Source organism: Podarcis tiliguerta (assembly GCF_965153285.1).
Source record: "Podarcis tiliguerta genome assembly, chromosome: 12".
NCBI lineage: Eukaryota > Metazoa > Chordata > Lepidosauria > Squamata > Lacertidae > Podarcis > Podarcis tiliguerta.
Genome location: NC_139545.1, coordinates 59,364,301 through 59,391,550, shown reverse-complemented (window position 1 = coordinate 59,391,550; position 27,250 = coordinate 59,364,301). Strand labels below are relative to the sequence as shown.

General features: G+C 58.1%; 3 protein-coding genes across 4 annotated transcripts in view; 1 reads left to right on the top strand and 2 right to left on the bottom strand.

Moving 5' to 3' along the window:
- LOC310660898 (uncharacterized protein) overlaps positions 1-27,250 on the bottom strand; it is a 561,482-nt gene that overhangs the window by 385,407 nt on the left and 148,825 nt on the right. The gene's annotated exons all lie outside the window — the stretch shown is intronic.
- LOC310660904 (ATP-binding cassette sub-family F member 2) lies at positions 328-11,911 on the bottom strand. The gene is made up of 14 exons (XM_083406425.1): positions 11,648-11,911; positions 10,415-10,627; positions 8,342-8,524; positions 8,023-8,194; positions 7,838-7,933; positions 6,491-6,593; positions 6,203-6,298; positions 5,695-5,814; positions 5,253-5,342; positions 3,438-3,548; positions 3,269-3,331; positions 2,842-2,970; positions 2,095-2,298; positions 328-950 (listed from the first exon to the last, which is right to left on the bottom strand). The coding sequence occupies exons 1-14, from the start codon at positions 11,808-11,810 to the stop codon at positions 807-809; spliced, it is 1,887 nt and encodes a 628-aa protein (XP_083262551.1). The 5' UTR covers positions 11,811-11,911; the 3' UTR covers positions 328-806.
- On the top strand, positions 12,080-22,792 carry CHPF2 (chondroitin polymerizing factor 2). Of its 2 annotated transcripts, none has more exons than XM_083405673.1 (5): positions 12,080-12,242; positions 12,945-13,370; positions 16,260-16,824; positions 18,093-18,275; positions 21,388-22,792. In XM_083405673.1, the coding sequence occupies exons 2-5, from the start codon at positions 13,063-13,065 to the stop codon at positions 22,663-22,665; spliced, it is 2,334 nt and encodes a 777-aa protein (XP_083261799.1). In that variant the 5' UTR covers positions 12,080-12,242; positions 12,945-13,062; the 3' UTR covers positions 22,666-22,792. The 2 variants fall into 2 exon arrangements, with proteins under 2 accessions (XP_083261799.1, XP_083261800.1); XM_083405674.1 differs by having other exon boundaries at positions 12,127-12,218.

Here is a 27,250-nt window from a genome sequence, read left to right as displayed (position 1 = left end):
AGGGAGGGGAGACAGGCTAGTAGGGCAGTGTGGGAGAGTGGGTACAGCTCCACATGAGCTGAGGCAGGCAAGGGATGCTCAGAGCCACAAAGAAGAGCATTTCAGGATCACCTGGCCTCCCTCTTAGTCACTTTTGAGAAGGCGCTCGCCACTCCCCGCAGACCCAAACATGAATGAGGATGGCACGGCCACGGTCAAGCCAACCCAACAGCCAGCCGAGACGTCAACTCTTGCTTTTACCTTATTTTCCAGATGAGCCGAGGCACACAGAGCTTTCCTGCCCCCGCCCCCCGCCCCTATCGCCTCCACGAGAAGAAAGCAGAACTATTGAAACACTTTTTCCTCTTTATTACTGGCTGATAAGTTCTCCAACAGGTCTGGTAATTACATCGATAAATAATAATCGCTAAAAACAAACGGAGGCCCAAGGAGTGAAGTCTGGAAATGAAAGCAGAGAGTCAGCCCTGCGGTGTCAGCCCGGACCCCCACCTCCCGCTTGGTGCAGAGGGCTGGAGAAATTCCCTCTGCAGGCAGGAGGAGGAGGAGGAGGAGGAGGAAGAAGAAGAGGAGGAGAAGAAGGGGTTGTCCAGCTGGGGGGAGCAGAGGGAAGGAGAGTGCAGAGGTGGTGGTTGTGCAAGAGGAAGAAGCAGCAGCAGCAGCGGCAGGAGCTCAGGAACTGAAGAGAAGATCTGTTGCTGCCTGTTCCTTCCCCCTGGCAAGGCGGAGGGGCAGCAGGTGGGCTTGCGGCTGGCACCAGTCTCTGGGGGGAAGCGGCTCAGCTGACCCACCGGGCCGGCAGAGGGCCCTCAGGCGCTGTGAGTCTTCTTTGCCATCTGCGGAGGCGGCTCCTCGCCCACCAGCTTGGACTTGAGGTGCTCCTTGTAGGAGAGGATGTCGCCCGGCCACTTGGCGATCGTCCGCTTCTCGCAGACCCAGATCTCTTGGGCCACCTGGAAGGAAGAGCAGGCGGCCTCTTGCGTCAGGGAAAGTGCGGGACCTCATCCAAGTCCAAAGCAACAATGTGTGTTTTGCCAGAGGGGCACGTGGGGGGGCTGAGGGTCACAGAGCTTTCCTGAAAAATTCACTAGAGTGCACTCTGCGAGGTCACTTCCTTTGCCTGCCTTGGCAGGAAGCGGTAACACTCCATCCTGCCTGGGCCTCCAAGCACACACTCAGACACCATTTGGAACTTGCTTTTTGTACTTTTATAGCTTAGATAGCAGTTATAAAACTGCCTTCATTTTGCTACTGTAATTGCTACTTCAAGACCTAAGTTATGTAAGTAAATACTCCTTTTACTTCTTCACCAAATGATGGGCGTGTGGTTGTTATTTGGGGAATAGTAATAATAGTTGTTATTGTTGTTGTTGTTGTTAACAACAACAACAACAACAATAATAGTACTGCACCCATCTGGCTGGGTTGCCTCAGCAACTCTGGGCGGCTCCCAACAGGATATTAAAAACACAATAAAACATCAGACATTAAAAACTTCACTAAACCGGGCTGCCTTCAGATGTCTTCTAAAAGTCAGATACAGTGGTACCCGGGATGCAAATGGGATCTGTTCCAGAGCCCTGTTCGCATCCTGAAGCGAACACAACCCGCGTCTTAACATGCGCGGGTTACGTTTCGCCGCTTCCGCACATGACATCATTTTGACCGTCTGCGCATGCATGCACGGCAAAACCGAGAAGTAATGCGCTCCGTTACTTCCGGTTTGCCAAAAATACTTAACTTGAAGCACATTTATCCCCAGGTATGACTGTAGTTGTTTATTTCCTTGACATCTGATGGGAGGGCATTCCACAGGGCGGGCGCCGCTACTGAGAAGGCCCTCTGGCACAACTCCAGATGTTGCTGAACTTCCTGCCCCCATCAGTCAGATTGATGGGAGAGTCCAGTAACATCTGGAGGGGGTAACGGACCCCATAAACTCCTTCACTATGGAACCTTCCCCACCCAGCACCTGCTTCATCCTCCTTGCAGGAAGGGGAGGGCTCTTCCCACCCCCCAGCGTGGCAAGAGGCAGCCTCTGGCGCAGGTGAAGCAGAGGTCCCCAGTGCTGGGTCTGGGGCAGCCCCCTCCACTGACCTGCTGGATGAGCCGGAAGTCGTGGCTGACCAGCATCATGCCTCCCTCGAAGTCGTTGATGGCGTCTGCCAGAGCGTCGATGGTCTCGATGTCCAGGTGGTTGGTGGGCTCATCCAGGAACAGCATGTGGGGGTTCTGCCAGGCCAGCCAAGCAAAGCAGACGCGGCACTTCTGCCCATCCGACAGGTTCCGGATGGGGCTCACCTGCCGGGCACGACCGTGTCAGAAGAGAAAGAGCCAAAGGGGCCCGTCCAGCCCAGGAGCCTGTTCTCATAGGGGCCACTCAGGGGCTCGAAGGGGAAACCCTCAAGCGAGGCCTGAGCTCAAGAGCAACGCTCCCCCTTCCTGCGCTGGTCTAAGCAGAAGGAGGGTCTCCAGCTCATGGGGGGGGGGGGGGAGACCCACTTTGCACACAGAAACCCCCTAAAGGCACCTTCGCTTGAAAGGTTCAGAACTGGACCCAGGACTCAGGCGCAGTTTCAGGTTCTCAACATTAGGAAGAACATCTTGACAGTAATAGCTGTTTCCTAGGAGGCTTTTAAGCAGAGGTTGGGTGGCCATTTACCTAAGATTCCTGTGTTTGGACCTTGCTGTTCTATGATCTCCCCCTGCCTGCCTCGGATTCCCCAGGGCTGCCCCCTGGTCTTCTGTGTCCTGCCAGGGGCTGCCCCTCAGACTCTGCTCCCCGCCCCCCAGCAGCCACCACAGGCCTGGGGCTCCTTCCTTCTCCCCCCAGGCCAGACCCACCTGCTGCTTCCCCGTCAGGCCATAGCGCCCGATGATCTTCCTCATCTCCTCCTTCTCCTTGATCTCTGGGTAGCACTTCATCATGTACTCCAGCGGGGAGAGGTCCAGGTCTAGCTGCTCTTGCAAGTGCTGAGGAGGCCGGGGGGGAAGAGGGAGGATGTGAGGGGAGGGGGCCACATTGCCGCTCCCCATTTTGCCCCCCACAACATCCCTCTGAGATAGGCTAGGCCGAGAGGCAGGGACTGGCCCCCAAAGTCACACCCAGCAAGCGCCTTCACGCCAGGTGGAGATTCGAACTCAGGCCCTAGGGCAACGCTGTAGCCACTAGGCCTCACTGGCTCTCTGCACCCACAGGGAACTAGCAGGGCCCCCCACCCTTCCAGGTCCCCTTAGCAATGCCCTGGGAAACCCCCCAAATAAACAGCACCTGGTGGTATCTGCCGATCTTGACGTGAGAGTGTTTGCGGATCATGCCGTCGCTGGGCAGCAGCTGGAGGGAAAGGGCAAGCCGGTCAGAGACTCCAGCAGAGGGGAAAAGGCCATTTCTATACCCCGACCCCCCCCCCAAAAGCAAGCCATGGGCGCCAGGTCCTCACCTCCCCTGTGAGGAGCTTGAGCAGCGTGCTTTTCCCAGCCCCGTTGGGCCCCACGAGGGCCACGCGAGTGTCCAGGTCGATGCCAAACTCCAGATTGTTGTAGATCCAGGGCTGAAGGGGACAGACAGAGAGGGAGGCAGGTAAGTAAGTTTCCTAACTTTATTTCTAACGTTTTAAGTTATATGACTTGTCTGCTCAGTTCAATCATCTTGCATGATATTTTAAATATACTGCGGCTTGCTGTTATTAATTTTTTTCTGAACAGTTATAGCGTAGTAATGATTCATTGAGTGGGGATTTCAGTTTAATTATTGTTTACTGATATTCTGAGAGTTAATCTTATTGTGCGCTATTATATTGTAATGTATTACTGAATAATACTTGGTATCAGCTGCTTACTTCAAAGTCAGATTTTTGTGTGTGTTTTTTTGCCCTGGATTGGACTGTTAGAAGATACTTGATAACATAAGTGTTACGATATTCCGTTCCACCTTAACAGACGTGTGGAATTGCTGTGTGTCACATGTCTGTTTACACTCCAGCACAGCTTGCTGGGAACTTCCGTCTGTGTGTATAGCTTTTGCTTATGCTGCTTGCTTGGACACGGAAGGGAGAAGACATGTTTTTCCTTTTGTCCTGATGTATGCTGATTACGTGGGACGCGGGTGGCGCTGTGGGTAAAACCTCAGCGCCTAGGACTTGCCAATCGTCAGGTCGGCGGTTCAAATCCCCGCGGCGGGGTGCACTCCCGTTGCTCGGTCCCAGCGCCTGCCAACCTAGCAGTTCAAAAGCACCCCCAGGTGCAAGTAGATAGATAGGGACCGCTTACTAGAAGGAAGGTAAACGGCGTTTCCGTGTGCTGCGCTGGCTCGCCAGATGTAGCTTGTCACGCTGGCCACGTGACCCGGAAGTGTCTTCGGACAGCGCTGGCCCCTGGCCTCTTAAGCGAGATGGGCGCACAACCCTAGAGTCTGTCAAGACTGGCCCATACAGGCAGGGGTACCTTTACCTTTACCTTACGCTGATTACACTGACGCTCTTTCCAGCCGTCTCCTGCCACTTCTGTGGCGTAGTGTTTACTTTGGCTGATTAGAGCGTGCTCCAGCTTCTGAAGGTGTGGGTCACTGTTTCATGCTGCACCAAGGACTGGAGTTCGACCGGCACGTCGGCCGCTGAGCTGGAGCCAGCTGGGGGCTTGCCAACTGCCCCCGATTCCTTAGCAGCATCACAAGAGCCTGGTGGACCAGGCCTATGCCGCGTCTAGTCCTCTTCCCACAGTGGCCAACCAGACAACTCTTTGGGAAACCCAGGAGGAGGATCCGAGTGCAAGAGCGGCTCTCCTGTCCTCTGGTTTCCAGCAACTGGGATTCAGAAGCACTCACTGCCTCCGACTGCAGAGGCCAAGCAGAGCCATCCTGGCTAGGAGCCACCAATGCTTCTACATGACTTTGCCTAATCCCCTTTTGAAGCCATCTAGTTTGGCTCCTGCGGGAAGGAGTTCCACAGTTTAACCCTCTGTCGCAGGAAAGACTTCCTTACATTTCCCTTCCATCTTCCCACGTTCAGCTTCATTGGACGTCTCCATGTTAGGAGAGGGAGGAAAGCTTTCTCCTCTCCCCTTTCCTCCACGCCAGGAATAATTTTATAAGCCTCGATCCTGCGGCCTCTTCCTGGCCTTTTCTCTCATTCGTACATTTTGCTGCTTCCTCAGCTTGTGAGCCGCCTTGTGTGTCACAGTACAGATAGGCGGCATACAAATGAAGAGTGGAATGAAATTCCGATATTGACGACCCCCCCCCCAGACCCTCCACTCACCCCATCCTGGCTGTATCTGAAGCTGACGTTCTGCACCATGATGACAGGAGGCGGGATCTTCCCGCACGAGGGGAAGTAGAAGGAGAGTGTCTGGGGAAGAAGAGGGAAACAAGGGGGGGGGGGGTCCAGGTCAGCAACCCTTGGTTTCTCCTCCCTGCAGCACCCCAGGCCAGGAGCCGCTGCCACCTTCTCCCCTCCAATGCCAGCTAGCACCGGGGAAGGAAACAGACCCGCCCAGGGGGGTCCTGGGTGGCTGGTCAGAGAACCACAGAAGTGGAGAGTTCATCCAGACCAACCCGCTGCATTGATTACAGGAACTGAAGTCCTGGTCTTCTAGCCGCCGCCCCCATCCCTGCACAAGAGCCCCAGGAAAGCCTGCTGAGTTGCCCCCCGGCTCAGCCCCCACTTGTGGGGGCACAGGCTGACCATCTCCCCACCTCACCTTGTCGTTGATCACCCGTTCGGTCAGCCCTGAGGCCATCATCTTCTGGAGAGTCTTCTCTTTGCTCTGCGCCTGGCGGGCCAGCTTGGCGCTGCCGTGACCAAAGCGGGCGATGTAGTTCTGCAACGATTCAGAGGTCAGCGGTGGGCACAGAGGCGAGGGCACAGGGAGCAGGGAAAGGAGGGGAATAAATTTGGACAGAAGACTCAGACGAGGTCTCCTTTGAAGCCGGGCCACCAAGAATTCCAGAGTCAGAGGGACCCACCTGCCAAAATGCCCATCATGGTGGGGCTGGCCAGATCCTGTCCCCCACCCCTGGCCAACAACACCCCTGGCTCCATATAGCTCAGCACCAACCAGCAACAGCACCCCAGATTTTTTTTTGGGGGGGAAGGGGAGCACAAGAGCAATTAACATTCTATGGCTTTTAAAATATGCTTGTTTCATACTGTATATTATACTCTCATTTTCTATTTTTCTGTTGTGAATCGCCCTTTGGGATGGCTACCTTCATGTGCGCAATCTGATCCTGCTCCCAGTGGAAGCGCTTCATTTGGTTCTCCTCCAGCTCCAGGCGGGTCTTCACATACTGGTCGTAGTTACCCTGGAGGAGGAGAGAGGGACATCCCCGTTGGCCTGGGCCTCATCCTGCAGCCCTCCAGGCCCAGCCGCCACAGCCAGGTGGCAGGCACCCAAAAGAGGACCCACCACCCTTGATTTTGGAAGCAGGGCCAGTCTCTTTCAGGAGGCAGCAGCAACCCTCACCGCCCAGCGCCTGGCCCCGATTCCTGCTCACCGTGTAATACTTGAGCTTGCGGTTGTGCATGTGGATGATGTTGGTGCAGACGCCGTTCAGGAAGTCCTGAGAATGGGAGATGAGCACCAGGATGCGCTTGAACCTGCAGAAGCAGAGCCAGAAGTGTGAGAAAAGATGTGCGCAGCCTGGGAGTCATTTTGGATTCGCAGCTGTCCATGGAGGTGCAGGTCCATTCTGTGTCCAGGGCAGCTGTTTATAAGCTCCATCTGGTACGCAGGATGAGACCCTATCTGCCTGCAGACTGTCTGGCCAGAGTGGTGCATGCTCTGGTTATCTCCCACTTAGACTACTGCAATGGGCTCTACGTGGGGCTACCTTTGAAGGTGACCTGGAAACTACAACTAATCCAGAATGCGGCAGCTAGACTGGTGACTGGAGTAGCCACCGAGACAACCTAACACTGGTCCTGAAAATACACTTCCAAGCACAATTCAAAGTTTTGGTGCTGACCTTGAAAGCCACAAGCGGCCATGGCCCAGTAGACCTGAAGGAGCGTCTCCGTCCCCATCGTTCAGCACAGACACTGAGGTCCAGCTCCGAGGGCCTTCTGGTGGTTCACTCACTGCGAGAAGCGAAGTTACAGGGAACCAGGCAGAGGGCCTTCTCGGTGGTGGCACCCGCCCTGTGGAACACCCTCCCACCAGATGTCAAGGAAATAAACAACTGACTTTTAGAAGACATCTGAAGGTAGCCCTCCTGTATCAGGAGGCTTTTAATGCTTGTTGTTTTTAGATATGCCATAAGCTGCCCAGAGTAGCTGGGGAAACCCAGTCAGATGGGTGGGGTACAGATAATAAAAATATTATTAGCAGTAGTAGTAGTAGTATTACTATGAGTATTAATATTCCCTCTCTCCTAACTCTTCAACCAACGGACATTCCCTGGAGCTGAACCTTGGAATATCCAGGACAGATAAAACCAACTGGGCTTTGTTAAACTGTGGAACTCCCTCCTGCAGGCGGCCACCAACCTGGATGGCTTTAAAAGAAGATTAGACAAATTCATGGAGCAGGAGAAGGCTATGGAAGTCTGCTAGCCAGGATTGCTCTGCTCTGCCTGCACACCTGGAAGCAGCGATGCTTCTAATAGCAGGAGGAGAGAGTTGCTCTGGGGCTCAAGTCCTACGTGGGGGCTTCTGGTGGGTCACTGGCCTAATCCAGCAGCCAGGCTCTTTATGGAACCTCCAGGTCCAGAGGCAGTCTATCTCGATCCCTCATTTCCTACAAGCATTTGGAACAGGATGGTGGAGTAGGTGGGCCCCTGAGTTGGAAGGGAAGGCCGAGCTCCATGGGGCAGGGGGTGAGGGGCCTCCCTGCGCACACTCACGTCTTCAGCTCCTCCTCCAGCCACACGCAGGCGTCCAGGTCCAGGTGGTTGGTGGGCTCGTCCAGCAGCAGCATGAAGGGCCGGATGAAGAGCGCCCTGCGAGGGGGGGGGGGAGAGAAGGGGAGGCTGGTGTGAGGGAGCCTGCCCAGCCGCAGAGGAGCCCATCCCGTCCGCCCAGCACCCACCTGGCGAGGGCCACCCGCATCCGCCAGCCGCCGCTGAAGTCCTTCAGCTTCTTCCTCTGCATGAGGGGGGTGAAGCCCAGGCCGTGCAGGATCCGCGACGCCCGCATCTCCGCCTTGTCCGCGTCCAGCTCCTCCAGGCGCTCATACAGCTCCATCAGTTTCTCACACTCAGCTGGGGGGGTGGAGAGAGAAAGCAGGTGAGCCCCCCTGGCTCTGGGCCCCTGCGCTGCTGCTGCAGCGGGAGATGTGTGCCCCCCCCGATTTGCTCCACTGGGAGGCCTGCGGTCTTAGGGCGCTGGACCAATCTAAGAGCCGTTACCGTCCTCGTGCGCCAGCCGCTCTGCTTCCCGCTCCAGCATGGCTCTTTCCGTGTCCACCTCCATCACGCACTGCAGGGGCGTCTTCTCGCTGGGGGGCATCTCGCGGGTCAAGTGGTAGATGTCGATGTGCTCGGGGATGGGCACCTCCCGCTTCCCGATGGCCGACAGCAGCATGGACTTCCCTGGGCAAGGGAAACAGAGGGCCCCAGTGAACCCCAGGGGGACACCTCCAAGGGTGAGAGCCACTCATGGTGGGAGGGACAGACTCCCTCAGAAGTGGAAGGGGGGGGGACCTGTTTCCCTGGAGTTTTTCAATCAGGACTCGGAGTGTCAGGGGTGAACATGAAATTTATTACGGTCAGAGACCAGCTTGAGAAACGCAAATGGACCTACAATCCCAATTGCAAAACAAACATTTAAAACAATATACAACAATGGATTTTAAGTTTAAAAGTGCAATAGGCCTATAAACACATAAAAACTTTAAAATAGACTACCTTAGAGAAATGACCCAGAAGTGCTTTTGCTGCGATACCTGCCTTATAGGGGGTTGGGCGACCCTCGGGGTCCCTTCCAGGATTCCAAGACCCCTCTGGTCACTTCCAGCAATAAGGGAGCCACAAGGAAGGTCACTCCTAGATGCCTGGTGAACTGGCCCTCCGGCCCCCGAGATTCCCGTAAAACCTGCTTCTGTGGTCCTGCAGTCTTCAGAACTGGAAGGTCTCCTTCAGGTTCCCCTCTATACCTGGGGTTCGTGGCCCCCGCAGAAGAGGGCCCTGATGGGGAAAGGGCTGCCACATAGTGCCACCCCCAGCCGGGGAACCCCCAACAAGAAAGGCAGGCCCAGGACACATGACGCCACGGCATGAATACTCAGGAAGGAAGCTTCCCAAGTTTATTTAAACGCCATGCGGACGGCTATCTACAAGACTCAACACCTATATGTATAATCGTCTTGGAACACAACAATGCAGGTATAGTATTTTTTTTAAGTAACTTTTTAAAAGTTGTGGGAAGGAAGTTTTTGGTATTGGCCCACATAAATGCCTGACTGACCTCACATATGAAAACTATCACACGCAAAAGAAGTACCAAAGAACCACAGAACTGTAGAGTTGGAAAGGAACCCCAAGGCTCATCTAGATCGACCCCCCCCTCCCCACAACACAGGAATCAGATGAGAAACAGAAATAGAAATGGTTGAGTGGGTGATCAGGGCTGATGTTGTCTCTCTGGCCCTGATGGCCAACTGTGCTCCTTGGAAAGCAAAAAAAAAACGGTGGTGGGAGGGAGGGGGCCCTGGGCAGCAAGACCCCCAAACGACTGAGTCAACGAAACCCAGGATTTTCTGACAGGAAAGATAGGGCACCTACCAGCAAAAACACAGAACTTCTACGTGGGCACCAAACTTCCATCTTTGCAAACTGCCTGACCAGATCAGTCTGAGGTGGCACCCAAGAGAGACGACAGTATCCGGCAGAAATACTCTCGCCTGGTTGGACATGGGGCTGACGGGAGCTGCTGCCCAACAGACCTCACACCGCAGGCGATGGAAATAGTCCCCAGGAGACGGATCCAGGGCCATTGAGCTGCTCCTCGGACGCTGGCCAAGGAGGCTGATCTTCTGCCAAGAAGAGGCCAGGCAGTGCCCAACAACTGAGCTCCCACCGCACCCCAACAGCCTCTGAGGGAGAGGTGCCAGTTTCCCCTTTGGCAGGCTGTCACCGCCTTGGTTTTTCCCTCCTTGGCAGAAGGGCAAATGGACCAGTGGGGGCCCCAAAAACCTCCCAGAGCTCCACTGGCATCGGTGCCACCTTGGCAAGGGCTGGAAGGCTGAGTCTGGCCCCTGCAAAGCCAGGCTTCACAGTAAGCTCCACCGTCTCCCACCCCTCCATCCCGGCACCCATCCACCTGGGCCTCAGGACCTGGGGGGATTTGTGCTGGAAGGGACCCCCAAGGGCCATCTAGTCCAACCCCCAGTGCTGAAGCGATCACAACTGACCCTCTTGCCTACCCTACCCTCATGTTAGCCATGCCCCTTCCTGCCCCTTCCGCCCCGCCCTTGGCCTCACCGGTGCCATTCAGGCCAATGAGGCCGTAGCGCCGCCCCGAGTTGAGCTCCAGCTTGGTGTCGCTCAGCAGCTCCTGTCCGTGGAAGGTGAGGGAGAGGTTGATGATGTGGACGTCGGTGCTGTTGGGGTGCGAGGCAAGGACCCCCGTCACGGCGCGGGCGGCCGCCTTCTTCAGCTCAAACTCCTCAATGGCCTTGGAGATGGTGTCCACATCTGGAGGGGGAACCACAGCTCCCATGAGAACCAAGGGATCCTCTCAGGGGGGTGGTGTTGGCTTGGGGGAGGGGAGGGAAGAGAGAACTGGGTGCCCCCCCCGCCAAGCCCCTTCCTTTCACAAGGAGAGAGATAAGGAAAGCTGCCTTCTGGAAAGACATGAGGTGGTTCTCCACCTGTGGGTCCCCAGATTTTGTTGGACTACAACTCCCACCATCCCGGAGCTCTGGCCTTGCTAGCTAGGGGTGATGGGAGTTGTAGTCCAACAACATCTGGGGACCCACAGGTGGAGAAAGGCTGGCTTATGGGGGGGGTGACTTCTCCACAAAGGGGGGTCACCCCAGCCAGTAAAAGGACTGGGAAAGGTACAAGCCCAAAGAGGGCAGCAACCCCCGTGGCTCCTGACTGAGAAGGCGATGACTCATCCCGGTGGGGGACCCCCCCCTTACGGGCAGCCTCGTGCCCCATAGGCCGGCCCACGTGCCAGAGAAGGGGGGAGAGGGAGGAGCGGCCCTTCCGGGACCCTCACCCGGCTCGGCCCGGCGAAAGGCGGGAGAGGGCGGCTCCTCACTGAGGACTGGAGCCTTGCTTGAGAGGAGGCGCTGAATCACCCCGATGTTCCCCGTCTTGGGAGGCCCTGCCCCACATGCGAGAGAAGGGGGGGAGCCGGCGAGAGGAAGGAGCGGCTCTTCTGGGCAGAGAAAGGACTGGGGAGGGGGGAAAGGCGGAAGAGGGCGGTAGCCCCCGTGGCTCCTCACTGAGGACTGGAGCCTTGCTTGAGAGGAGGAGCTGAATCACCCCGATGGGGGGGGGGCCCTGCCCCACATGCGAGAGGAAGGAGCGGCTCTTCCGGGTAGCCTCCCCGGCTCGGCCCAGGAAAGGGACTGGCGAGGGGGGAAAGGCGGAAGAGGGCAGCAACCTCCGCGGCTCCTCACTGAGGACTGGCGCCTTGCCGGAGAGGCGCCGCTGACCCCCCTCCCCCCCCCGGCCGGCCCACGTGGCGGAGTCGCGGCGGCTCACCTGGCTCGGCGTCGGCCCCGTTGGCCTGGCGGCCCCCCCGGGCGGCCTCGGGCTCCCCGCCGGCTTCCTCGCCGTTCTCCTCGGGGCCTCTGCGGGGCCTCTGGCGGGCCTTGGCCGCCTCCTTCTTCTTGGCCGCCTTCTTCTTGGCCAGGTCCGACGGCATCGCGGCAGGAGACCCGGCCTCGCTGCTGCTGCTCCTTCCTGGGGCTCCGCCGGCCTCGCTCTCCGCCGCGCTTTCCCTCCTGTCGCAACAGAGCAGCTGCCGCCGCCGCCGCCGCGTGCACCCAGGCCCCGCCCCGCGACGCCGCGCCCGCTCCGCCAATGGCCGCCCGAGACGTCAGCGCCCGCCGGGCCCCGGGGCAGGCCGGGAAGGCGAGTCCGGGCGGACTGCGGCGCCCGGCATGCCCCGCGCGGGAAGGGGCACCTTGGGAAATGGAGTCCGCCCTCTTCCCCGGAGGGAGGCGCTGCTGGGGCGGAAGAAGAGCAGCGGGAGGAAGCGCGGGAGGCCGCCTGGCGGGGACGGGGGAAGCGTGTGAACGCCAGACACGTGTCGGGGCCGAGCTGCGGAAGGGCGCGAGGAGGACGGGGGCGGAAGGTGAGCCCCGGGAGCCGGGCAGGAGCCAGGGGGAAGCCGCCTCCATCCGAGGGGAAGGGGCAGCCCGCCCCGTCGGGGCAGCCGCGGAGAGCAGCCGGCCAGCCCCGCTCCGGCCTCTGCCCCACCGGGCGCACGCGGCCGGCTCCTTGGCGCCTGCCCCTCCTGCTAAGGGACCCCCGATGGCCCCTTCGTGCCCCCCCCAGAGGGCGCGTCCTGGCGGGGGTGATGCTGCCCCGGCGCCCATCCGTCCCGTTCTCTTTCCTCCCTCCCAGTTCTGCGCTTAGCCCCGGCCTTAGACTGCGCGGCCGGGGTGGCCCCCTTGCCCTCCTCCTGGGGGCTCTTCGTGGGGGCGGGTGCTGCTGTCTTCCTTGCTGTCCAGGCGCCCATCCTCCCTGACCTCCCTCCCAGCTCTGCCCGAAGCCCTTGCTTCAGACGGCGCGGGCGGGCGCACCGTCTCCTCGCCCCCTTTCGGGGGGCGCCTTGTGGGGTGGGTGCCGCTGTCTTCCGTGCTGCCCAGGCGCGCCATGGTGACCTCCTTCCTCCCTCCCTCCCCGCTCCCAGGTTTGCGCTTAGCCCCCCGGCCTTAGACGGCGCGGTCGGGGTGGTCCCCTTGCCCTCCTCCTGGGGGCACTTCGTGGGGGCGGGTGACCCCTTTCCTTCCGTGGTGACCCCTTTCCTTCCTTCCTTCCTCTCCGCTCCCAGGTCTGCGCTTGGCCCCGGCCCTGGACGGCGCGTCCGGCAAGGCGCCCCGCTGCCCCTCGGCTCGCCGCTCCATGGTCGCGGAGCCCCGGCTGCCCCGTCCGGGCGCCCGCCGCCGGCCATGCGCGTGGCCACGGTGCTGGCGGTGCTGCGCCCGGCGCTGCCGCTGCTGCTGGGTCTGTCGCTGGGCTGCAGCCTGAGCCTGCTGCGCGTCTCGTGGATCCAGGGCGACGCCGGAGACTCTTGCGCCGGCGCCGCCGGCGGAGCCGCGCTGGGCCATGGGCGCCAGCCCGACGGAGAGGGGCTGCCGGGGGCCGGAGGAGGAGCAGGGCCGGGCAGGAAGGAGGGCGAGGAGTCGCAGGAGGAGTTCAAGCCGCGCATCGTGCCTTACTACAGGGACCCCAGCAAGCCCTACAAGAAGGTGCTCAGGTAAGGCGGTTATGCTGGAGGGGGCCAGCCTTCTCCCCCTCCCCAGAGCTGGGTTCCAGGGGCTTTGGGGAGGAGGAGCACTGTCGTGGCAGAGGTTAGCAAGGCTTTTGCCAACAGTCCCTAATAATAATAATATTATAACAATAATTTATTATTTATACCCCGCTCATCTGGCTGGGTTTCCCCAGCCACTCTGGGCGGCTTCCAACAAAACGCTAAAATACAATAACCTAGTAAACATTCAAAGCTTCCCTAAACAGGGCTGCCTGTTTAATAATAATCAAATTTTATTTATGTCCCACCCTCCCCAGCCGAAGCCGGGCTCAGAGTGGCTAACAACAATAAAAGTAACACAGCATTCTAAAATCAATTCATTTTCAAAATCAAATTAATGGCAACCATTGGGGTAGAGTTCTGTGAGGATTACCGAAGGAGGGGTCAGGCTGTGCCTTGGCCAAAGGCCTGGTGGAACAGCTCTGTCTGGCAGGCCCTGCGGAAAGATATCAAGTCCCTCAGGGCCCTGGTCTCTTGGGACAGAGCGTTCCACCAGATGGGGCCACGGCCGAAAAAGCCCTGGCTCTGGTTGAGGCCAACCTCCAAGATGTTTTTATTTGCAGACCGTAGGTTTCTCTGTGGGGCATACCAGGAGAGGCTGTCCCGTAGGTACGAGGGTCCTAGGCCGTGAAGGGCTTTAAAGGTTAAAACCAGCACCTTAAACCTGAACCTGTACTCCACCGGGAGCCAGTGCAGCTGGTATAGTACCAGGTGAATGTGATCTTGCAGTAAAAGCCCCGTAAGGAGCCTCACTTCGGCATTCTGCACCCGCTGGAGTTTCTGGGTCAGTCTCAAGGGCAGCCCCACGTAGAGCGAGTTATAATAATCCAGTCTGGAGGTGACTGTCGCGTGGATCACAGGGGCGAGGTCAAAGCCCTCTGGCTTTGGGGGAAGCAAAGACTCTCAGAAGAGAACTAGGAATCTAGATAGACTGCCTCTGTACCTGGAGGTTCCAGAAGAAGAGGCTTCCTGCCTGGTCCCTTTAGTCCAGCATCCACAGGGTTCAGTCAGATGCCCATTATGGGAAGCCTGCAAGCAGGATTTGAACACAAGACCACCTGCTCCCTCCCACGGGAGGCGCAGCATAATCATCCTGGCTAAGAGCCCTTCATGGCCCTCTCCTCCTCTTCCATGAATTCCTCCTTTTAAAGCCACCCAGACTGGTGGCCAGCCCTGCCTCCTGTGGCTGGGAGTTCCGCAGTTTAACTCTGTGCTGTGTGAATAAATACTTCTTTTTCTCTGCCCTGAGTCTGACCAACATTCTGCTTCATGGGATTCCCATGAGTTCTAGCGTCATGAGACTAAGGAGGGAAACTTTTCCTTTTCTACTTTCTCCACGCCATGCATGATTTCAAAACCTTCGGTCAGGGCTTTCCTTTGGTGTGCTTCCTGTGCGCTGGGGAGAACCCCGCTTGGCTGCTGCTGCTGGAGGCAGGGAGAGCATGGCTCAGCTGCAGTAATAATAATAATAATAATTCATTATTTATACCCTGCCCATCTGGTTGGGCTTCCCCAGCCACTCTGGGTGGCTTCCAACAAAATATTAAAACACCGTAATACATCAAACATCAAAAGCTTCCCTAAACAGTGAGCTGGTGGTGCCCTTCCCCCGGGAGAACGGCCCGAGTGCCCCATGCACCCTGATCCAGGGGCGGCTGCTGCTGTGGTGCAGGTCTGTGGGGAGGGAGGAGCGTTCAAGCTCACAAGGAGTTTTCCCTCTTTTTGTCTGTACCCCAATGAACCTGTGATGTGCAAGTGCCCAGGAGCAGCGTTGTAAGTCTTCCCCCGAGTTGCAGTAGCTCAGGCTCCCAGCTGCACCCAGAGAGGTCTCTGGCCCCATTGGTGGCCAGCGGGGAAGGAGCAGTGCCTCAGCCAGAGGCCCATTCAGCGCTCTCCAGGCCCATATCGATGGGGCTTTCCTTCTTTAAGTTCTCAAAGCTCCTAACCGAGCTCAGGGTGGTCCTCTGAACTAGCCAGATGTTTAACTGAGACGCAGTCAGTCCGTCCTTTGAAAAAGAAGGCTTTAGAGTCTCCTTGCCCAAAAATGGCAACTAGGCATTCTGTTTGGGCGACTGGAACCCTGGTTTAAGTGCCTAGCTTATATATCTTGAGTTTCCAGCACTGAAAGGAGTCTCCCCGTCCCGCAATGACAAGCTCTGCTCCTCCCTGGTGTCCAAGAACGCGCAGGATACTGAGGAGAGCCAGACAGAGGTTAGAGGTACCCAGGCACAGCTGGAGGCTGCTTGGGAAACATCCAGGAGGGGAGCAGCCATGGTGGGGGGAGGGAACAGGGCCCCTAAGTCCTGGCAACTGCTCCATCGGGGCAACACCTAACGGGGAGGGTTGCTGAGACCACTAGGCTGAGTCTACGGTGGTACCTTGGTTCTCAAATGTAATCAGAATAGCCGACAGCTGCATCAGACGTTCAGCTTCCAAAAAATGTTCGAAAACTAGAAGACTGACTTCTAGGTTTGCAGAATTCGTGAGCCAATTTGTTCGTCAGCTGTTTGAGAACCAAGGTACCACTGCATTTTGTTTCCTTGAATAAAGAGTTAACTCTTTACAGGGAAGTTTTTAATGTGTGATGCTTTTATAATTTTCTGGAAGCTGCCCCGTCAGATGGGCAGTGAGTAAATGATTTGTTGTTGTTATTGTTGTTGTTGTTGTTACTACCTTCCCTGGCACTGGAGATTTGCCTCCTTTCTTGCTGACCTGCCCCTGACTCCAGCCCTCACCATATCTGTATGTTGCATTGCATCGTATCACAGTTTCAAGCGCCTTTTTATTCCTGTCGCTTTCCCCTTGAGACAAAAAGCTCTCCTCCTCCTTTCACAGGACGCGCTACATCCAGACGGAGCTGGGCTTCCGCGAGCGGCTCTTTGTGGCCGTGCTGACCTCCAAGGCCACCCTGGGCACCCTGGCCGTGGCCGTCAACAAGACAGCCGCCCACCACTTCCCCCACCTCCTCTACTTCACGGGGCTGCGGGGGGCCAAGGTGCCCCACGGCCTGGCGCTGGTGTCGCACGGGGACGAGCGGCCCGTGTGGCTCATGTACGAGACGGTGCGCTACGTCCACCAGCACTTTGGGGGCGACTTCGACTGGTTCTTCGTCATGCAGGATGACACCTACGTCCAGCCGGAGCGGCTCAAGGCGCTGGTGGCCCACCTGAGCATCCACCAGGACGTCTACCTGGGCCGGGCGGAGGAGTTCATTGGCGGGGACGAGCAGGCGCGCTATTGCCACGGCGGCTTCGGCTACCTGCTCTCCCGCAGCCTCCTCCTCAAGCTGCACCCCCACCTGGACAGCTGCCGCAACGAGATCCTCAGCCTGCGGCCCGACGAGTGGCTGGGCCGCTGCCTCGCAGACTTCCTGGGCACCAGCTGCACCTCCCAGCACCAGGTGGGCAGGCGGGAGTTCCACGGGGCTAGAGACAAGAGTCCCACAGGGCCAAGGGGCTGGGAGATGGAGGGAGGGAGGCAGGCAGGAATCCCACAGGGCCAAGGGGCTGGGAGATGGAGCAAGGCAGGCAGGCAGGCAGGAGTGCCACAGGGCCAAGGGGCTGGGAGATGGAGGGAGGGAGGCAGGCAGGAGTCCCACAGGGCCAAGGGGCTGGGAGATGGAGGGAGGGAGGCAGGCAGGCAGGAGTCCCACAAGGCCAAAGGGCTGGGAGATGGGGGCATGGAGGGAGGCAGGCAGTCGGGAGTCCCACAGGGCCAAGAGGCTAGGAGAAGAGGCCAGGCAGGCAGGAGTCCTACAGGTCCAGAGGCAAGAGTCCCATGGGGCCAAGAGGCTAGGAGATGGAGCAAGGCAGGCAGGCAGGCAGGCAGGCAGGCAGGCAGGCAGGAGTCCCACAGGTCCAGAGGCAAGAGTCCCATGGGGCCAAGAGGCTAGGAGTTGAGGCTAGGCAGGCAGGACTCCCACAGGGCCGAGGCTGGGAGATGAAGCCAGGCATGAGTCCCACAGGGTGAAGAGGCTAGGAGATGAGGCCAGGCAGGCAGGAGTCCCACAGAGCCAGAGCTGCTCCAGGGAAGCCAGTGCCCTCTTTACGCTTTGGAGTCCCTCCCAGTGGGTCACCTGAGCGAATGCTGTGGGGCTCGCTCAGCCTCTGACTTGCTACTTCTGTCTCTCTGGATTTTTTCGATATCTGGGGAGGCGTTTGGGGGTCTTGGGAGACAGGGGTTGGTTAAGGCCGGCCTTGCCTGCTTCCTGGTCTGCTTCAAAGAGGCCTGCACTTGCCATACAGCCCATCGTAGTGGCTTGCTTGGGCTTAGGGGACAACACCAGTCCCAAGGCAACCCTCCACATTCTGAGACGTTGAAGTCGGGGAGAGAGAAAAGCAGGGAAGGATTTGTGCGGAAGAGCGAAGGGAGCCGGCTGGTCATTGCCTTCGTCCGGCTCTGCCTGCCCTGTGGCTGCAGGGAGCATGTCGGGAGATTGGGGCCAGGAGGCGAGTTCGAATTCCCATTCAGTGAGAGCACAGGCTAGTAGACTGTGGGTCACGTGTTCTCAGCTTAACCCGCTTCGCAGGGTGGTTGTGATGAGGATTAAACATCTGTGGCACATCTGCTTTTGGGGTGGAAAAAGAGGCAGCTGATAGTAAGTCTTTGGTGCAAATACTTCTGCAGAGAAGGACCAGGAGACCCTCATTTCCTCCCTCCCTCTCTTAGGGTCAGAATTACCTGTCCTATGAACTGGCCAAGAATGCGGACCCAGAGAAGGAGGAGGGAGAAGACTTTTGGGGGGCGATTGCCGTGCACCCCGTCACGGAGCCCACCCTCATGTACCGCCTGCATAAGAGGTTCAGCCGGATCAAGCTGGAGCAGACCTACCAAGAGATAGAGGAGCTGCAGGTAAAGAGGGGAGAGACCCCCCAACACCCCCCACAGTCTCTCTCATTGCTGGGGGTGGAGAGGATGGAGGCCGCTGGGAGCTGGTCTCAGGCAGGGAGGGTGGGGAACAGCTGTGGGTCACCTTCCGGCAAGGCAGGGAGGAGACCCCGGCATCCTGGGATTTCTAAGGCAGGGTCACTTCCAAAGAAGCAAACAGGGTGACACCCGGGGCTCCAAGCCTCCCTGATTCTCAGGGTGTCCCTGGAGGGGGACGCAAAGTCACCCTTTTGCACACTGTTCTCTCTACACAGCATCTGGTGTAGCGGAAAGTCTGTTGTTGTTGTTTTTGTTTGGTTCAGACTACAAAGCTGCCTGGCAGGATCAGACCCATCAAGCTCCACCTTCTTCAGCTGAGGATCTCCCAGTATGGGCAGCTGGAGGCTTCCGGGGGCTGACAGTTGGGGGTGGGGTGCATGAAGGTGATTTGGGGTGCCTGCAGCAGCTGCTGGGCCCAGGCTGGGAGTGTGGGATTGGCGGATGAGAGCCTGGAGTTCCTGCAACTTGGCTTCTTTCTTAGACTGCCTGCAGACAAGGCTTTGCTGGCTAGTTTGGGCCAGTTCCCTGCTACCCCTTCTGCAAAAGGGCTCAGGGGAGAGGAACTGTCTGGCCTGGCCTGCTGCCGCCCAGGAAAGACCTGCTGGCTCTTCTCTCTCATCCAGCGCACTTGCAGGGAGAGGCATTAGTTGCCCTCCTGACTGAGGAGAGCCTTGCGGGGGTTTCTGGGCTTTGCAATCCAGCCCAGGTGCCTCAGACGCACCCCCTGGGAGCAGAACATGAACTGGCTGAGACCATTTGGCAACTTCCCTCCCCCACCCCCCACCCTGAAATGTATTGCGGTAATAGAATCACAGTACTTGGACTCCTGCCATGCGCTCTATATGGGGCTACGTTTGAAGGTAACCTGGAAACAACAACTAATCCAGAATGTGGCAGCCAGACTGGTGACTGGGAGCGGCCGCCGAGACCACATTACATTTGTCCTGAAAGACCTACATTGGCTCCCAGTACGTTTCCGAGCACAATTCAAAGTGTTGGTGTTGACCTTTAAGGCCCTAAACGGCCTCAAAGGCCCAGTAGACCTGAAGAAGCATCTCTACCCCCATCGTTCTGCCCGGACACTGAGGTCCAGTGCAGAGGGCCTTCTGCCGGTTCCCTCATTGCGAGAAGCTAAGCTACAGGGAACCAGGCAGAGGGCCTTCTTGGTGGTGGCACCCACCCTGTGGAACGCCTTCCCATTAGATGTCAAGGAGATAAACAACTATCTGACTTTTAGAAGACATCTTAAGGCAGCCCTCTTCAGGGAAGTTTTTAATGTGTGACATTTTAATGTATTTTTAATTCTTTGTTGGAAGCCACCCAGAGTGGCTGGGGAAACCTGGCCAGATAGGCGGGGTACAAATAATAAATTACTATTACTACTATTACAGAACTGCAGCGTTGGACAGGACCACAAGGTCATCCAGTCCAACCCCCTGCAGGGCCAGGAGCCACAGCTCCAAAACCCCTGGCAGGTGGCCCCCCAACCTCTGCATGGGAATCTCCAGTGAAGGAGAGTCATCCCATGTTGGGCCTGGTGGGCTGGAGACCACCGGGTGGGTCTAGCTGCAAAGAGCCAGCCAGCAGTAGTGGCAATACTCAGAGAAGGAGTTAACGCTTTCTTAGCAAGAACACCATGAGCTTCAGGCCTCATGAGCCCAGCGGTTCATCCCCCGTAGGTCCTGCCCCCATGAATTTCATTTCAATTCACTTTTAATTTGTATGCTGCCTTTGGATATTACTATGCACAAGGCAGTTTACAAGCTGAAGAAACAGCAAAGATCATACACGTAATAATCTGATCCAAAGCATAGAAGTCACAATAATTTATATCAGTTACCAAGACTGAAGTCCCTGCCTTCCCACAGCCATCTATAACTCTCCTTCTCTCCAGGGCTTTATCCAAGCAACTAGAGACTGTGCCTGTGTTCAGCCTACTGCTGCTCTGCCCTTTTCAGCCCTCTTCTGGTTCTGGGAGACAAGGTGGGAAGGGAGTGTGTTGCAGCAGGAGGACGAGGAGACACCCTGTGCTGCTTCCCCAGCCAGACTCCTCTCTGCCTCTTGGCCTCCCTCCTCTCCCACCTCAGCTTCTGCCTCTGATTCTGTACTGCCCTCTGCCACAGACTCCCCCTGCTCACTAAGCCCTGTCCCCTCTTCAGCTTCCCACACCTTCTTCTCCCTCTGACCCCAACTGGTTCAGTCCATGACACACCAGGCCTTGTAGATTCCTTCAGCATCCTTTGTTTTGGGCTGAGCTATACTTTTTGGAAACCCCCTTTTCCAGCCCCTGCCACGGGGTGGTCCAGCTGTGCTGTAGCCTTATTGGAGTTCACCGATTGGGTCTGCGTTGCTCCCGGACAGGAGCAAGGAAGTCAAATGACACCGAGGGTTGGTTCAGAGAAAGAGTTTTTTATTTCTGCTCTCCGGAACAGCAGAAAGGCACTTGCGAGGTCAGTCCACAGCAAGTCCAAAGAAATGAGAGATTTCATGCAGTATATATCTCCTCCAGGCACCCTCTCCCCCCCTTCCCCAGGAATCCAACCACATCAGCCTATACATGCAGGTTGACATCACAGATGTTCCTGCTCCGGTATTCTTAACCATAAAAGGATATTCCTTACTGTACTTCTGACCATAAAAGGGTATTCCTGTTCCTACTCTTATCTTGGAGCAAGAGGTCACCAACTCCAAGAACACACTCTGGCGCTGTTCCTGGACTAGGTCTGTGCGTCAGGACATAAGATAAGACCTAGACATGTCATCCCTACTCCACTGGAACAGCCAAGGTCATCCTTGCCATCACAAACTGATAAAGGAGAGGGCTCTGAGCACTTGTTTATGCAGCCCGGTTTTTGTATATACATTGACTCAGAGCTCAAATTAATGGATTTTAGCTAAGGAAAAATAGGGATTTTGGTGCCCATTTCAAACTGCCTGCACAGTCAGTTTTGGGTTTGGGAAACCCATTCCTTCAGTGCGGCAAGGGAGAAGGTCGGGGGACGTCTTAACGGGGGTTCTCCTCCTCTCTCCCCGGCAGGCTCAGATCCGCAACCTGACAGCGCTGATGCCGTCGGGGGAGGCCGAGCTGTCGTGGCCCGTGGGGGTCAGCGCCCCCTTTTCCCCCAAGTCCCGCTTTGAGGTGATTGGCTGGGACTACTTCACGGAGCAGCACCTCTTCTCCTGCCCCGACGGGGCCCCCAAGTGCGAGCTGCAGGGGGCCAGCAAGGCGGACGTGGGCGACATCCTGCAGGCGGCGCTGGAGCAGCTGAACCGGCGCTACCAGCCGCAGCTGCGCTTCCGCAAGCGCCGGCTGCTCAACGGCTACCGCCGCTTTGACCCCACGCGGGGGATGGAGTACCAGCTGGAGCTGCTGCTGGAAGCCGTGACGCAGAAGGGCCACAGCCACCTCCTCTCCAAGCGCGTCCAGCTCCTGCGCCCGCTCAGCCAGGTGGAGATCATCCCCATGCCCTACGTCACGGAGGCCACCCGCCTGCAGCTGGTGCTGCCCCTCACCGTGCCGGAGCTGGACTTCCTGGGGGGCTTCCTGGACGCCTTTGCCACCAACGCCCTGGACGCCAGGGACAACTCCCGCCTGACCCTGCTCTTCGTCTACGACCCCTACGACGCCCAGCGCGTGGGGCAGGTGGACGTCTTTGCCGGGGCCAAGGCCATGGTGGCCGAGCTGGAGAGGCGCTACTCGGACGTCAAGATTCCCTGGATCAGCGTCAAGACAGAGGTCCCCTCCCAGGTCAAGCTGATGGACATCGTCTCCAAGAAGCACCCCGTGGACACCCTCTTCTTCCTGGCCAGCGTCTGGACGGAGGTCACGGCCGAGGTCCTCAACCGCTGCCGCATGAACGCCATCAGCAGCTGGCAGGTCTTCTTCCCCGTCCACTTCCAGGAGTTCAACCCGGCGCTGGCCTTCCGTGGGGGCGAGCAGGCGGCCGGCGGGGGCGCTTCGGCCGCCTCCGACTTCCCTCGCGATGGGCGCTTTGACCGGCAGGCCTTCTCAGAGGCCTGCTTCTACAACGCGGACTACATGGCGGCCCGCGCAAGGCTGGCGTCCGACGTGCTGGACCGCGAGGAGGCTCTGGAGGGCCTGGAGGCCTTTGACGTCTTCCTGCGCTACTCGGAGCTGCACGTCTTCCGGGCGGCGGAGCCGGGGCTGGCGCAGAAGTATGTCTTGCGGGGCTGCAACCCCCGGCTGAGCGAGGAGCTCTACCACCGCTGCGTCCTCAGCAACCTGCAAGGACTCGGCTCCCGGTCCCACCTGGCCATGGCGCTCTTTGAGCAGGAGCAGGCCAACAGCACCTGACCGGGGGGGGGCACAAGGAGGGAGGCTGCTGTGCTTGCTGGCTGGTGGGGGGACGGAAAAGAAGACCCACTGACCCAATTTTTACAAAAAACGAGAAAACCAATTAAATGTTTCCTTGCTGCTGCAATTGCCCTGCCTGTGTCACCTGGGTCTCTCCTCCTGGTTGGGGGTTGGGGGGGGGGGGAGAGGGACGGAGCAACAGCAACAGCTCAGTCCTTCATGGGGGGGGACTTAGAGTAATGATTGGCATTGCGCGTGGGGGACGGGTGAAGTCAAACGGCTGAGTTATCAGCACTGAAGTGGGCTCCCCATGGGGTGCAAGCCTGGGCTGTGCGCATGGGGGGGGGGGTTGCCCAGACTACAAGACCCGCCTCTTGGCCTGGCTGATGGGTCAAAAGGAAAGCAGAGAGACGTTTGGCACCAGCTGGGCTGCAGGAGTTGCTGGAAGGAGGCGGGCAAGACACTATCCAACCACCTTAAGGACTCCACCCTGGATTTGTTAGCCTTCGGATTTGTTAGCCGTCTCTTCCCCTGAAGATATCCCGCAAGGCAGCAGAGGTTTAAGATCAGAGTTTTCCTTTTCCTAGATGGGCTGCTACCTTAAAATCAGGTTCAGAATTGTAGAGTTGGAAGGGACTATGAGGGATCGGGTCCCACCCCTGGTAATGCAGGTCTCTCTTTGCCCCATGTGAACCTATGCTCTGGAGCAGGGATAGGCAACCTACGGCCCGGGGCCGGATGCGGCCCAATCGCCTTCTCAATCCGGCCCACAGACGGTCCGGGAATCAGCGTGTTTTTCCATGAGTAGAATGTGTCCTTTTATTTAAATTGCATCTCTGGGTGATTTGTGGGGCAAAGGAATTCGTTCATTTCCCCCCTTCAAAATATAGTCCGGCCCCCCACAAGGTCTGAGGGAGGTGGACCGCACCAGCTGAAAAAGGTTGCTGGCCCCTGATCTGGAGGGTGTTGATCTCTCCCGACTGCGCTGCCCCAGCACTTGGCAGCCATTATTCCGAAAGAAGATCTGCCCCCACGCTGCCCGCGGTTTCTCTGCTCCCTAGTTGGCTACTCCCAGCGTTGGTGGCCATGCGCCATCCTCCATCGCCCCTTCTCCCGCTGTTCTCCTCGCGAGCAAAAGCTCCCCAAGGACTGTTGAGCGCATGGCCCGCAGGTCTAAGCTGCCTCGGGTGGGGTGCAAACCCGCTCTCCTCAGCAACTGAGCGGGGAATGTCTCTGGCTATTTTTTTTTTTTTTTTTAGGAGGGGGCGTCCCATCTCCGCGGGGCGCCTCGGGTTCGCAGTCTGACGCTGCCTCCATCCCCACGTGCCACAGAAGCGCCCCACTTCCGAGCGGTGGGGCTGCCCTGCCGTGAGAGCGGCGCATATAAGGGCTGGGGGGGGGGCGCCTCTCCCCCTCTCTCCGCAGCACCGCGCAGGCGCCTGGCGAAAGAGCAACGCGTGTGCCCGAGCCGGCGCCGGCCGCGCCGGAGACCCCGCCAGGTACGCGGGTCCGGCGAGGTGGGAGAGGGGCGCAGCGCTGGCGGCGGCCCTTCGCGCTTAGTTTTCCCGGGGGGCTGTTTGGGAGGAGGGCAGCCTTCCTCTCCGCGCGGGCCAGTCGTCTGTCTCTCCCCCTGCGCGCCCCTTGCCCAGGAGGGGCCGCGACCTGCGCCCGAGACAAAGCCCCCCACTCCCATTCCCGAGGCGGAGAAGGGCTGTGCTGGGGCCGACGGAGTCCCGGGACCCTTCTGGGGCGCAGCCTTCCCGCCGAAATCCCCGCGCTCCTGCGCGCATCTTGCGCGCCTCCGCCAAGCTGGGCTCCCCTTTCGAGGCGGCGGCGGGCATCGGCCTCTCCCTGCCCGGGCAGATCAGGGGGCGCCTGGCCGAAGAGAGGCTGCTCCACTGCCCCTCCGCCCTGTTTACTTTTTCCCTTCCAGAAATGGATCCCGCGGCTCCGCTGCGCGCCGGCCCAGCGCGGCCCCACCGCCGCGGCGTCAGAAAATGGGGGCGCCGGGCGGCTCAAGTCTAAGCGACCCCGCCGCCGGACCTTTGAGATCTACCTGACCCGGAGCAGGTAGGCTCGGCGGCTTGCAGGGCCAAGGGACCCCGGGGGCGCCCGCGGGCCGGGGGGGGGGGTGGTCTGTGGTTCGAAAGCGCAGCGAGCTTTCCAGAGGGGAGGTCGGAGGGGTCTCTTCCTGCTCCCTGGCTGCGCGTGTTTTCTTGCTTGCGCGACTTGCCGGCTTCGGCAGGTCCGGAGAGCGCAGCGGGGGAAAGAGCAGCTGCTTGGGATGCAGAATGTCAGTTCCCGCCTGAAACCCAGAGGAGGCGATGCTGAGCTGGACCGAGGGGGTCTGACTCTGTATCTGGCAATTTCCTACGTTCTGATGTGGGGGGGGGAGCACAAAATGCCAGCGGCTGAGCCGTCCCCTCCTCCTCCGCGCTTGGGGAGGCCCTGGAATGACTCCACTACCAACCCACACAAAGTCTCAAATATCCTGGGACCTGTATGAAGCATAAAGTTGGAAGGCACCCCAAAGGTCATCCAGTCCAACCCCCTACAATGCAGGAATTGCAAGCATTAACTAGGGACTGGGAGCGGCCTCCGAGACCATATCACCGGTCCTGAAAGACCTACATTGGCTCCCAGGACGTTTCTGGGCACAATTCAAAGTGTTGGTGCTGAACTTTAAAGCCCTAAACGGCCTCAAATGCCCAGTATACCTGAAGGAGCGTCTCCACCCCCATCATTCAGCCCGGACACTGAGGTCCAGCTCTGAAGGCCTCCTGGCAGTTCCCTCACTGCGAGAAGCCAAGTTACAGGGAACCAGGCAGAGGGCCTTCTCAGTAGTGGCACCCTCCCTGTGGAATGCCCTCCCATCAGATGTCAAGGAAATAAACAACTATCCGACTTTTAGAAGACATCTGAAGGCAGCCCTGTTTAGGGAAGTTTTTAATGCTTGATCTTTTTTTCTGTTTTTAATATTCTGTTGGGAGTTGCCCAGAGTGGCTGGGGAAACCCAGCCAGATGGGTGGGGTGTAAATAAATTACTGCTGCTACTACTACTGCTATTAACACCTAGCCAATCCGTCCCTCCTGTGCTGGCAAACTCCCCTTTCCCCCAGGAGGGTTCAGTTGGAAACCCCTATGACTTGCCCCCCACAATGCCCTCCGGTGGGTGCCTCCTTCCTGCAGGTGGGTGCTGATTCTGCCTGGGGGGTGCTGGGCAACTCCCTCGGCCTCGCAGTCAGCCAAGCAGTTGGATGACGACTCCTGCATTGCAGGGGGTTGGACTTGATGACCCTTGGGTGCCCCCAACTCTACCATTGTAGACTCCCTTTCCCCAGGGATCTGTGACCCACCACCGCCACTGTGTCCCTGGGTGTGGGAATGATTTGGCCTTTGCCTCCAGCAGCTCCTCCTCCTCCTCCTTGGGGCTTTTCTTCTCTGCTGCGTTGCCATCACAGCTGCATGAAGTTTCCAAAGGAGGCAGCTCATCTCTTGGAAGCCTCTGCCTGATGGTGAGTCGTCCCGTCCCGTCCCCCCCCCCCCCCGCTCCTGGGAAATCACAGCAGACTGGTCCAGGTGGCAATGATGGGGCTGCCCCCCCCCACCCCCCAAGTCTGGATCTGACCCCTGGAGTCAGCTGGGTGCCTAGTTGCCTTGGGTGAAACCAGGGGCTTTTCTGAATGCCGATGCCCTGCTCTCCTCCTGGGTTGGTGGAAGCAGAATGGGGACGAGTCTGTGTCTGGCAAATCTGCAGCGAACCTCTCTGGCCTGGTTGCAGGCAGGATCCTGACCACCTCTGCTTTGGGCTCCTAGCTCCAGTTGAAACCCCCGGCCACTGAGCAGAAAGAAAAATAAATCCACTTGTAGGAGCTGGCTGGTTCTTTGTGCAGGGGAGGGGCACGGAAGAGAGGCTTCCCTGCTCTGTGTGGCCCCTTCCCTTGCCTGAAATGGGGGGGGGGATGAAGGCAGGGAGGGGTGATGCAGAAGGGAAGATGCAGTCCAGCCTTCTTAAGCCACTTAACTCCTTTCTGGCAGCAGTGTTTGGGTCCTTTTGTCCCTGGACCTGGTCTGTCTTTCTTTTCCTGCTACTCCAGGGAAAAGTCCTCAGCGGTCTGACCTCTATGTGTGTTTGTAGGGGCGTGGGGGGGGGGTCCTGCCTGGCTTGACTAAGCTTCAGCTACTGAAGTGGGGAGGGGGAAGAGACCACAGAGCAGGCCTATCCTAGGTGCCGATTCCCTGGGTGGCCAAGCGGTTCCCTCCCTGCGAGAAGCCAAGTTACAGGGAACCAGGCAGAGGGCCTTCTCGGTGGTGGCACCCGCCCTGTGGAACGCCCTCCCATCAGATGTCAAGGAAATAAAGAACTACCTGACATTCAGAAGACATCTGAAGGCAGCCCTGTTTAGGGAAGCTTTTAATGTCTAATAGGTTATTGTATTTTAATATTCCATTGGAAGCAGCCCAGAGTGCCTGGAGAAACCCAGCCAGATGGGCGGGGTATAAATAAGTTATTATTATTATTAATTATTATTATTATTATTAAATTCCCTGTGAAGGGGCCAGACACCCACAAATTTTGGTGCCA